General features: G+C 33.6%; 1 protein-coding gene across 1 annotated transcript; it reads left to right on the forward strand.

Annotated features, from left to right (window-relative positions):
* The first annotated feature begins 63 nt into the window (after positions 1–63).
* Positions 64–8,839, forward strand: LOC126828839 (glutamine--tRNA ligase). The gene is made up of 11 exons (XM_056102313.1): positions 64–194; positions 1,246–1,399; positions 3,192–3,301; positions 3,436–3,511; positions 4,130–4,194; positions 4,603–4,662; positions 4,968–5,031; positions 6,198–6,269; positions 6,763–6,848; positions 7,787–7,872; positions 8,791–8,839. Exons 1-11 carry the CDS (start codon positions 81–83, stop codon positions 8,837–8,839), a joined length of 936 nt encoding a protein of 311 aa, XP_055958288.1. The 5' UTR covers positions 64–80.
* The last annotated feature ends 4,688 nt before the right edge of the window (positions 8,840–13,527 follow it).

Here is a 13,527-nt window from a genome sequence, read left to right on the forward strand (position 1 = left end):
TTCGTTTTGTTTGTTTTTATCTTCAATCCAAAATTTACCACCATAATTCGTTTCCGGGTGAAAGTTCACGCGAAATCAACATGGCATCCGAACTCGTGGATTTGTTTGTCGGCATCGGTTTAACCGAACAGAAAGCTAAAGAAACAATTAAAAATGAACAAGTTTCGAAGAATTTAAAAGGAGCTATCGATACGGTAAGTTGTAAAAGAAATGGGATTTCGTGGTTATTCGAACTTTCACAGTAGAAGCTATTTTAGTGCAGCATACGATGAACACGGAGGAATGATGAAATCTCTACTTTCAATTTCTTAATATCTCAAATACACGGAAGCAATAAATCAAATTTTGGGCTTCTTTAAGCCGTCGATAAAGATGTCACTATTTTCTGTACTCTTGCAAAAGAAAATGTCATTGATGTGATCACTTCAGATGTGCGATACACTGTATGACAAAAGAGCTCATAACAACAGGAACCTTAATTAAAGTTAAAGTAGCCAAGTCTCTAACTCAATATCATCCAAAATCTTCAACATTGAAAACACAAATTATTTGTCAATTTAAATCAACATTGATGCTGTGATCTTACCTGAAAAAGATAGGCTTCTGATATCCAATATTTAAGACAAAATAAACATTTTACCAGTGGTACACAAATCGTGTACCATATGATAAGGCGTTTCAGCCCCAGTTCTAGCAAGAGACTCGAGGAACGAGGCTAGACATATTGCACCAAACCAAACGGCGTATGTAGACTGAAATAACCAGGCGCTAGAAATTTGCATTCGATTGAGACTGCTGGCTTATTTCGCAGAACATAACTGATTTGAAATTGAGTAAAAACGGAAACCATTGAATGTATATCAGTTTATATACATTCATATTACAGTATTATACGAGTTGCGACCCACTTGTGTCTATTTCTAGGTCCCAAATGTTAGCGATTAAGCTCCTTTAAGTTAATTTATTAAAAACTTTTAACGAATAGTTTAAAGGATGTAACTTTCTGTTGGCAGGAGTGGATGTAAATCCTTATAGATATTGTAGGACTCAGCATAGATAATATTGTATTACATGTACCTATGGTCTCAACCAATGAAAGAGTCGCATTCTTAAAATATTTTAGTTTTCATGAAGGATTGAGTAACAGAGTAGAAATTAAAACAACAAACAATATAGCAAAAAGTGAGATGATGTTACATTCACATCAGAATACATATGTTGATTTTTTAAACATTTTTATTTCAGGCCAGCAGTGTCTCAAATGGGAAAGATCTGAAAGAAGTTGGCAAATTGTTATATCACATAGCAACTAAATTAAAGGCTCAAATAAAGAATAGACAGCCATTGTTGGTAGAATATGTCGTTAAGAAAAAGATCTCCTCAGAAAACCAGCTTAATGGTAGGGCCCCTATTGAATTGTTTCACATTTTTATATATTTGTATTTAGTTATAATATATATATGCTTACATATCCCTGTACATCTTGGACTTCATATCAAAGTATCTCAGGAAAAGAAAAACTTAAAGTAAAGTATGTTCTGGTTCATGTATCATAAATATACCATTAAATATCTCTACATGATATTTTATTTAGTATAATATTATATTTAATAATCTTATATATATATATATATATTACTTAAGGGTGTGGCGATTAAGCAAAACTTGAACCGGTTAGTCAGCGGCTAAAAAAACGAACCAATTCGGTTTAGTCGGTAATGAAAACTAACTGAAAAATATTAGTCTTCCATAGTCTACAATACACGCTAATATACTGGCCTTTATATACGGAGCTTAAAACTGTAATGGCGACATACATACAGTTCTATGTTTTATGTGTCCAGTACATTAAAAAATTTGGTTTTGTTTGTACTATGTAGTTTGTTCAAATCTCCTGTTTAACCTTTTTGATAAAAGTAATAAATACAACATATAAAAAACTTCAAACAATGACGTATTGATCAATAATATTAGTAAGCGTATCTGGGCATCAGCTCAGTGCGCATGCCTATTGACCTAACCTGGAGGATTGCTTGTTTCTGATTGGGCACTTCAACCATTGACCTTAGCGACCGACCAATCAAATAACGTATTCTTAAAATAACTTCATTAGGTATGCAAAAACACACTCGCTTGTAATCGCGAGAATATTCACGACCGATTACGGAATATAGTAAATTAGTATATACTGTCTCGTTATTATTATTGTCGACCATTTATCAATGATGTAGCTTATTGCTTATTCGCCCCCATAATTGTCGATCGTTAATACATGTATCTTTTTAAAAAAAAACCATGTTATAATATTCGGGCGACTGGTTTATATCATGCTGTATTTTTTAGACGACTATCGATTTCCCGAAACTTGAACCGGTTTATAGGTAAAACCGAACCGACCCTGACTAAACCGACTAATAGTCACATCCTTAATATTACTATATAAACATGTTATGTCTATGAATTGTCATATTCCGAAAGCAATGGCCCGAGAAATCCCTCTCTGGCCATTGCTGGGTTGGCTTTTGATACTTGAGCTTTTGAGGGAGTTTGTCTATTCTTCCCGTTCAATCAAATCTAACCCAAGTACAGCAACATGACAGCCCTTCGTTTAATCTGGGTCTTCCCTAAAACTTTGCACAGTGGTTTATGGTATTAAAAACGGTGAAAGTATGTTCGTCTCCAAACAGTATTGTTTACATTGTTTCAATTTGATAGTCTCGTATGTCACACAATTAGTTTTTCTGCAATATTCTACTATGCACTGGTTAATTGGGCATAATAAAATCGTGAGTCATGATGTAACGTTATGTAAACATATTTGGTCCAATTTGGAGATCTGTTTTAAGCGTAATGCTTTTGTAACGCAGTTAGTTATTGGTTGTTATTCGGACCATTGACCAGTCATAATTTGGAACAGAAATTTGCTTTCGTTAAAGCAGTGTTTATGGGATTAGGTATAATCAAACGAAGCACTGCAAAAAGTATGATGAATTGTATGCGACCTGAAATGGGTGTTGAAACACAATAAAATCATATGTCTTTTATTTTTGTGGGATTATCCTCAAAAGTAATACCAAAAACTTGAATGTGTGTTTTCCACTTTCAATTATCTGTTTTTCCACTTTAAATCATCTGTTTTTCCATCCGATATAAACAATTACTAAATAAATTTTTCTTTGTACAATTTTTAGCTGCCATGGAGTATTTGCTGTCCAATCCTGTGGATAAAATTGATATAAAGGAGTTTGAGAAGGCATCTGGTGTTGGTGTGGTTATCTCCCCTGAAGAGATAGAAACAGCTGTGAGTATGGACTTCTGTCAAAAGAGTTTTCTATGAATATTAAAAGAAAATCAGAGTTACCAGTATTTAGAACTACTGATTAGTTTTAACTTGTTTTCTTATCAGATTCTCAATATTTTCTCTTATGTTTTCAGGTGGAGGAGGTGATTGGAAAATATAAAAATGATCTCATTGAAAGTAGATATAAATTTAACACTGGAAAATTACTTGGTAGGTGTATTGTCTTACATAGACTTGTATGGTGGTTAATGTAGAATTTGATGTACTAAAGACCTATAGCTAGGAATGGATGAAAAACCAATTGGCTACAAGTTAAAGATTCCCTGAAGTTGGAAATCGAGGAAGAGAAGCAGAAACACTGCTGTCGGGGCAGTTTTAACTCGTAGCACACTGCATAGCTTATGTCCAGTTGATGCAGAATAGTAGGACGTTGAACCCCATTTCATTTCTTACATTCTTAATAACCACTACATTATATTCAATCTTAGTATTTAGATATTTTACTAATGAAGAGAATATTATTAAAGTTGAAGCAAGCTTAGTATTTAGATATTTTACTAATGTAGAGAATAGTATTAAAGGTGAAGCAATCTTAGTATTTAGATATTTTACTAATGTAGAGAATAGTATTAAAGGTGAAGCAATCTTAGTATTTAGATATTTTACTAATGTAGAGAATATTATTATAGGTGGCACAATCTTAGAGAATAGTATTATATGTGAAGCAATCTTGGTATTTAGATATTTTACTAATGAAGAGAATATTAATAATGGTGAAGCAATCTTGGTATTTAAATATTTTACTAATAAAGAGAATAATTATTCTAGGTGAAGCCAAAGGTAAATTAAAATGGGCTGATGGGAAAGCTGTAAAAAATGAAGTTGACATGCAGGTAGATATACATTTTGTTTATTTGTACTAGTGTCACAGTTTGAATTAGTGCAATGCACTGTATATGAAAATTCTGTACATTGTTTTTATACATCTAAATTTGATAGAAGTGTAAAGTTGTTGCTGCACGCTGTGTATAAAAATTCTGTATATTGTTTTATCACATTGGTAGAAGGTAATTTGATCTACACTGCTGTATATTGTTTTATCACATCGGTTCAGTAGATGGTAATTTGATCTATACTGCTGTATATTGTTTTATCACATCGGTAGATGGTAATTTGATCTATACTGCTGTATATTGTTTTATCACATTGGTAGAAGGTAATTTGATCTATACTGCTGTATATTGTTTTAATATCACATCGGTAGACGGTAATTTGATCTATACTGCTGTTTATTTTTGTAGATTTTAGATTTACTGGGACCAAAAACAGATGCTGATTTAGAAAAAGCTCCAAAACAAAAGGTAATAATTCTAACACATGGACCTTAACGAAGACACATAAATCAATACAATAAACAAAATGCTTGGGGTTTTTTTGTAATGCAAAAAATTGATATTTGATTTTAAAAATGACATCATGTTTGTTAGATTCCTCCAAATAATGGCAAGCAGTGTGGGGTCTGAGGCAGCTCTAGATGGCCTTACTAGATTATTTCTTTGATTGTGTTTAGAGTAAACATTTTGTCTATATCAAATAAATTGTCAGATATTAATGAATAAACAACCAAAGTTGAAGACGATTTTGTTAATTATTATTGTGATTGCAGGCTCCGAAACCAGCGAAGACGGCGCAGGACAGTAAAACAGATGTTCCAGCTTCTACGGAAGATTGTAAGACATTATTTATAATATTTATAAAGATATTTATTGCTACAATCAAAGTTGTTACTTAATGATATCAGTTAACAGTTTATCAAGAAAACTGGGTGGGGGGTTTGGATGGCCGAATAGTTAGCATGTGTGCACTGTATCAAAAGGTCTGTCATTGAGTAACTGGCGTATTTTCGATTCCCTGGTTGTACATGGCAAGGAGTAGGGGTGTCTGTCCAACCTCCTGTGTTTTCTCTGGTTTTCTCCCACTGTCAAAGACCCCTACGCGCAAACAAATTATTGAAATAAAATTAAACCATGTGTTTGTCCCGAAATGACCTAGTTTGTGTCAAGTGGAGTTAAACTTTACTTCAGTAAATGATCGGCCTCAAAGAAGGCATCTTCTAAAGTGATTACAAAACGGTTCTGATGCACATTGACTGGTAGGTTTATTTCATGTGGTAAGATGATAACGAAATCAGTAATTATTTTTCTGATTATGATTTGCTTCTTTACGATTTTGACTAATGAATTATTTAACCCTTGTCGGTGCACATTGTGAGAATCACATATCAGGTATCAAGGGGTCCATATGGACCCCAGTTATAATTCAAAATTTTTACGTACAGATATATCTGAATTAAAAGGCATTCATATTTGACAACTGAAAAACAACTAAATTATTATACAAAAAGATTTTAGTGACATTTGGAAAAGATTTAATAATTCTCACAAAATTGCTACTTTGTGTACTATGTGATAAAGAGGTTAAATGGCAATTCACGCTTGATACAAAAATCATTGAATATTTGGAATTCACCATTTAATTCATCATGCAGGTGTTAAAAGAGAGAATACTCTGGCATACGCATTATGGTATCAGGCAGCAAACACATTAGCAAAATCCCTACTGTGAGTTGTAAGTTAGGGGTCTGATTGGACCCCTTGTTCCCTTCAAGCGTTGGGCCTGATTTGCATGTAACAGAACTCTGCATGTGGGAAGCAGATGAATACTGAACTCTTTGCTACGTGTAAAAATGTATAGGAGACAAAGACACTAAATTTCAGAAAGCAGTGCCCAGTAGTTATTACAAAACACTATAAAACATGTGCATGTGGTCCACGGAGACCCCACGTGCACCGACAAGGGTTAATTGTATTTTATTCATGATTTATTTGTATATTAGTTATGGGAGCTGATGGACATGTTAAAAGTTTTATGGACTTAATGGGTGATGCTGTCAAATTCCACAAAACAGGTAAATACTAAAGTAATTAATATAGCGTATTAAGAGTTGTTGATGACCAAGTATTTTAAATGATCTACAGATCCAGGTCATTTACCTGAAATAATGCAGATCTCAGTTGATTAATCTGCTGTGTGGCCACTCTCAGTAGAAATGGTATCTACTGCAAAATTTAATAAGTCAGACTTTTCATGTGTTCACATGAGTTTGAGAATTAGTCTCCTGTCTAATCTTGTGTGTAAGGTTTGTTCTGATGCTAAAGAGCCTAGTGTGCAAACATATAAATTATATTCTGAATTTCTTACTAGTTACTATGGTCGCCAGCTTACTGTGCCTATTTCTTTTCTAGGCTCTTCTAATAATAGAATGACACATGTTAACCTCGCCCAACGGAAGGTTTATGTAGTGTGTGAGGAATGACGATGATGAAAAAGTTAAAAATCCAAATTTAACTGTCTCCCCTTCTATGTAAACCTTAAAGTTTATTTTTATTGTTTTTCCACAGGAGAGAATTATAAGACTGATGGATATGTTATAACTCCCAACACGATGGATATTCTTAAAGAACATCTGAAAAAAACGGGGGGAAAGGTAATTTTGCATAATCATTAGTGCTCACACAACTATTCAAATGTTCAGATTCAAGTAATTTCTAGGGGTGTTGGAAATCATTCAGCAGGATTTATTATTCAATATCAGGAATTTAATAAGTTTTTGTTTTCAATGTGCCAAAAGATTCCGAAATTGATCACATGCACGTAATCCAATAACATTTAATAACTTAAGATATTCAAATAGTAAAATCAACTTAGATTGTGACCTCTTATAATCATATAGGGGGATTGGATGACCGAATGGTTCGCACATGTGCGCTGTATCATAAGGTCTGTCATTGAGTCAACTGGCATGATTTCGATTCTCTGGTTGTACGTGACAAGGGTAGGATCACCTGTCCAACCTCGTGGGTTTTCTCTGGGTCCTCTGGGTCCTCTGGTTTCCTCCCACTGCTAAAGACCCCAAGGCACAAGTGAATTATTGAAATAAAATTGAACTATGTGTTGGTCTCAAAATGACCTAGTTTTTGTCGAGTGGACGTTAAACCCCATTTCTCTCTCTCTCGCTCTCTCTATAATCATGTACATGTAGATCTATATAAACAAATTCAAATACGAAGAAATTGGGCATCCTGTTTTTCCGCCAACCCAGAATTGTAATAAATACAGAAACTGAAATTTTGTTCCAAATAGCCAAAAAAAACTAAACTGCTAACTTGAAGACACAGTCATCAACATCTTGCACTCTTGTAAACCAAAAACTATGGTCAATTTGTTTCCATGGAAACACAAAAATTATTAAATTCGAAACAGTTTTAATTAGCAAAAGCTACAACTAATGTGACAAATTATCTGGAAACAAAGAAGGATGAATGATCCCTCTTATAAGTCCATTCAGCATGGGATAAGGCAGAACAGAAAATGGGATATTTACTATACACACACTTTAGAAATATGTTCTGCTGGTAATTTCAGGTTTACACACGATTTCCACCAGAGCCTAATGGTATTCTTCATATTGGCCACGCTAAAGCTATCAACTTTAACTTTGGTTATGCAAAGGTGGGTCACTTATTTTTCAGTGAAACTGATTCTTTGAATTGATACTAAAGGTGTTTGTATTCTTTTAAAAAGACGACTGCAAACTCTGTTTTAATAATATATCAATAGTTTGTTAAAATCTAAATATCAACGGTAGATAATCTCCTGGCTTAGATTCAGCTGGAATGAAAAGAGGCCCATCAATAGATTGTAAAAAGGATTATTTGTGGTACTGGCTTTTGATCATATCCAATTTATTTCATCTGCAAAGGATGCTGAATGCTAACAAATTTTCAATTCATAATAACTTTGTAAATACTGAATGGAATTGAATCCATCCTCGGTATCCCCAGTAGTCTCATTCCTTTATATTGCACTGTACACTGGGTTCATCCATGGGGTGTTCACACATTCAAATTTTCTGCCCTTGATTGTAGCTTGATTCAACGAACCAATCAAAAAACAGTTTATAAACCAGTCTTAGACTCATTGTTTACTGTCACAACAATATGTCGGCTTGTCCGCTCGATTATGAGAAAGTTTCTGAAAGTTAGCAAGACATTTAATGTAAAAGAAGTGACATGCACACAAACAGATGTCATAAAACATCTTTTTGATGGGAAAGATGTTTTTATGTCAGTCAAAACAGGCAGTGACAAGTCGTTATGTTACCAAGCGCATCATCCTGTTATTGGTCGATTAAAATAGCACAATCATTCAGTGCAGATAATTTGAATACTGTCTCCCCCATGGATGAACCCAGGGGTTAGTGACGTGAATTGGAATGAGACCACTGAGGATAGTGATGATGAATTGAACCATGTTAGGACTGATATTCCTTTTTGAGATTGTGTTTTGCAAGGAATTCCTCGATTCCGTTTGGTGATCAGTGACTTTAAATGATTTATTGAATGTAAAGATATTGTATTATTTGTTTTGTGGACAGGTGGTAATTGTTATATTATATGTTTAGTGGATGGGTGGTAATTGTTATATTATTTGTTTAGTGGACGGGTGGTAATTGTTATATTATTTGTTTAGTGGACAGGTGTTAATTGTTATATATTATATGTTTAGTGGACGGGTGGTAATTGTTATATTATTTGTTTAGTGGACAGGTGGTAATTGTTATCTACGTTATGATGATACAAATCCAGAAAAAGAAGAAGAAAGATTTTTCACTGGAATAAAAGATATGGTTGAATGGCTAGGTATGAAATATAATGATATTCAATTACAGTTATTTTATTTGTCAGTGGTATTCTGTATGTTTTATACAGGGGATGGGGAGCTACGGCGGCTCAGTGAGTAAGACGTTGGCTTGCTAACCTGGAGGTCCCTGTTCGATTTCTAGCGTGGTTCCCCCTTGGCAGTGGTGCAGGATAGATGGCCTAGCAAGAGACAACATATAGTCGGTCTGGTGTACCCATTGGCGTGTATGTAAAAGAACCCTTGACAGTTGGAATTAAATTGAAGACTTGTTCATATTGCCGCTGTCCAGGCAAAATTTCTGTCATAGCACACCGCATGGCATATGTCGTTCATCACTAGTCCAGTCGGAGCACAACAGTAGGACATTAAAACCCTATTTCATTTCATGTCATTTCAAACACCACAATAAATTATAGAGGGTGTACATGACATCACTCACAGAACAATAACTTCCCGTCTTCATTAGCCCAGTTCGGAGCAAAACAGTAGGACGTTAAACTCCATTTCATTTCAGAACAATAATTAGAAATTGTCAATTATTAAATTTATTGAAATATATATTTTTACTTGTTTAGGTTATAAACCATTTAAGGTGACCCATGCATCAGATAATTTTGATCAGTTGTATGAATATGCCGTAGAGTTGATTAGAAGAGGTCATGCCTATATATGTCATCAGACAGCTGAAGAAGTCAAAGGTCATAATAATCCTGATTCACCATGGAGAAATCGACCAATTGAAGAATCTCTAAAATTATTTGAAGTATGTGTATTTAATATATAAAAACTTGCATAGAAATAATCGATTCTAACGAATACAAATACAACTATGTCTATATAGGTGGGCTGGAAATACCTAAAAAATGCACTTTGCTACGTATTTGTCTTGTCTGAAATTGTTATCGTTTATGGTCGACTGTTTTTTGAAAAATGTGATTGATCTGTTTATAGGATATGAGAAAAGGAAAGATTGACGAAGGAAAGGCAACTCTAAGAATGAAAACTATTTTAGAAGAAGGAAAGAAAGACCCAGTTGCTTATAGAATTAAATTTACTCCACATCATAGAACTGGGGATAAATGGTAAATATATCATTTTTTAAAAAAAAAAACCATCACACTTGATTGACTGTCAATAACAAAACTATACACAAACAGTTGCAGGTTGGTTCGATGATTTTGAGGGAGCCACAGTGACTCAGTGAAGCAGGTGCTAGTTCACTTATGAGTAGGAGGGCCCTGGTTGAATCCCTGCATTGGCCAAGAAGGTTTCTTGGGATTTTCCTGCCATATTTCCTCAGTGTTGCTGGTTAGATGCAATGAAAAGTTGAGGACATAAAAGCAGCCTTGACAGTAGTTTATTTCTATGATCTTGAAGATTTATAGACATTGATAGCAATGGCCAACATTGGCAGATATATGTTTGGCTGTTATTTCTTTATTTAACTGTCAGTAGTTTATTTTAGTAATGTGATCTAGTTTCGATAATTTACCCTATAAATCACTGGTGGGCAAAGGTTATAGGTGAAGGGTCAAACACAAAGTTTTGAAACAACGCAAGGGCCAAATAAGGATTATGAAATGTCATTTTATTGAAAAAAGTAATACGGAACAAAGCACTTTTTATGCACTTTTTTATTCGGCTCCATATAGTTGTATTCAGAGAGAAATCAAAGCATGTCAACAAATCAAACAATAACATTGATTCCCTGTTACATTTATTTCAGGCGTATTGTTTGTGTAATATGATGGTTATATATTTCAGGTGTATATATCCAACTTATGATTTTACACATTGTTTATGTGACTCTATAGAAAATATTACTCATTCTCTTTGTACAAAAGAATTCCAGTCAAGGTAGGATTTTTTTTTTTAACTGTTTGTGTTAATTTTCTTTTGCTATGTGTATATGGTTCATGACTATCCCAATAACTGTGGCCAAGTTTTTCAAAGTGTTACAATCGACTTGGAGGATAATGTCTCATGATTTAATCTGTCATGTTCTACTAAAGCAGTGGCTATGAGCATTAGCACTCATTTACCACTTCTAGATTTAATACCAATTGTGAATAGTTGTTTTCATTGGTCTGCCACGTTCACTTGTCGTCTAATCAAAATAGTCACAGGTGTCCATTAATAAGCTTTTCGGAGAGGAATAATAAAGCAGAGATATTGCGAGTTGAAATGTGAGTTTCAAGATTTTGCTTCACTATGATCTTAAAACTTAACCAGTTTCAAACTTGTAACAATTTTCCACAGAGTCTGCAGTGACAAATAGTTTAGATCAGCTGTGGACAACATGTTACACAATTCTAGGAGTTATAATGAATGTTTATTACTTAGCGACTTTTCATCTAGGATTATTTATTCTGTCACTTAGTTAATAAAAGGTAATAACACAATTCCATAAATCTCATTGAAACGGTCCCCCTGTCTTGTGTTTTTAATTTCCAAATTGTAAGCACTACATTTGATGTGATCATTTAATTTCAGGCGTTCTTCCTATTACTGGTTGTGTAATGCTTTAGACATATACTGTCCAGTACAGTGGGAATATGGTCGGTTAAATCTGAATTATGCTGTTGTATCAAAACGAAAAATTGGAAAATTAATCACTGAAGGATTTGTAAGGTAAGTTCATGAATTAACCAATATTTGATTATTGACAATTAAATAAATCCACATCTGATGCATTTTATAAATTGTTACTAATTGTTATTATTGAAATTTAAGCAAAAAAATTAAAAGAAAAATAGTTGTGATATATTTTTCTGCTCTAAATTTTATTTGAACTTATTTACAATCCATTTAAACATTTTGATTGAAATTGTCCACAAAAAGACTGTGCCGTTCTTCATACCATAAATTTTTTATATTTTTTGTAGAGATTGGGATGATCCTCGTTTATTTACATTAACTGCTTTAAGAAGAAGGGGATTCCCATCAGAAGCCATTAACTTATTCTGTGCTAAAGTAAGATTTACAATACATTTTAAAGTTGTCGATCCCTATCATGATTTTTTTTCATACAATGTCTAATTTTTCACGGCTTAATCTGTCATAGAATGTACTCAAATTGACTATTTATCATTTAAGTAAGAAAACAAAAGCCAAATATCAACTATCCTGACTTGGATTTAATTGGATTAATGGATTAAAAAGTGTTACCCAACACTCATAGGTGTCGCTCACTTGCTCATATTGTCTACAGAGGATACCGAATGTTTAATTTATCACATCTTTGTAAATACTACATGAAATTAAACCATCTCTCAGTATTGTGATTTACAAGGGATTCAAAATCCCTTAAATGCCGATCTGCAGGACCCGACATACTGTTTGCTCATTTTATAATATTTTATGTATATTAGGTCGGTGTTACAGTGTATAATATTTTATTATATTAGGTCGGTGTTACAATGTATAATATTTTATGTACATCAGGTTGGTGTTACAATGGCTCAGACAGTTATAGATCCATCCTTGTTAGAATCATGTATCAGAGATGTTTTAAATGTCACAGCTCCCAGGTTCGTATTATTAATAATAACAGTCTGATTATAATACAGATCTATATTTCGTTTCGGTTTTTTATACTTTTGATGGCCTCTACTACATGAAGATCTGACCAGTTGTAATGGGAGGTTGCGTCAGAGATCATACGGGTGGCTTTTGAACCTATGACGTTAGACATTTGATTAACCAATCAGAGTTTATGTTTCTAGTGGGTTACCATTTCATTGGCTAATCCCTAACATTATCCAGATCCTGGGATATATAACAACTCTTCCAGATCCTAGTGTAGTAAAGACAAGTAAAACGAAATTTTGAACTATAAAAACGAAACGAAATAGGATCTGTGGTTTAATCACATTGTAATAATAATAATGAACTATAACACATATTTGAGGAAGAACAAATAGTAATTTATTTGGACAACTTTACGACATTGCTTCAAAATGTTGAAAGCATACATAGTCAGGGTTTGGCTATTTCAGTCTGAATTGTCATAATTAGAATTATCATTCTTTCAGATAAAAATAGAAAAATAATTTGATAACAGATGACCTAATCATTCTTGAGGGATCTTGTCTTTTAAGAGAGTATAGTTACAAATAGATTTTTCTCTTCATTATTTGCTACCTTTATGTATAAATATATTGACCACGTTTATTTTGTTTTTAGAGCCATGGCTGTGTTTGACCCTTTGAAGGTCACTATATCTAATTTCCCAACGAATGCTCCTTGTGAAGTCAATGTTCCAAATTTCCCAGCAGATGAGAAAAAAGGTTTTCATAAAGTTCCTTTCCGGAAAGTAATATATATCGAACAGTCTGATTTTAGAGAGGTAGGTTTATATTTGTTGTTCTTGTTTTATCTATTGGGGAGTGGGCTGTTGTGATCAAGCGGTCAGGATACCGGACGCTTGACTATAGTGTCTTGGCATAATATTGTATCCATGC

The sequence above is a fragment of the Patella vulgata genome, chromosome 7 (genome assembly GCF_932274485.2).
Source record: "Patella vulgata chromosome 7, xgPatVulg1.2, whole genome shotgun sequence".
Lineage (NCBI taxonomy): Eukaryota > Metazoa > Mollusca > Gastropoda > Patellidae > Patella > Patella vulgata.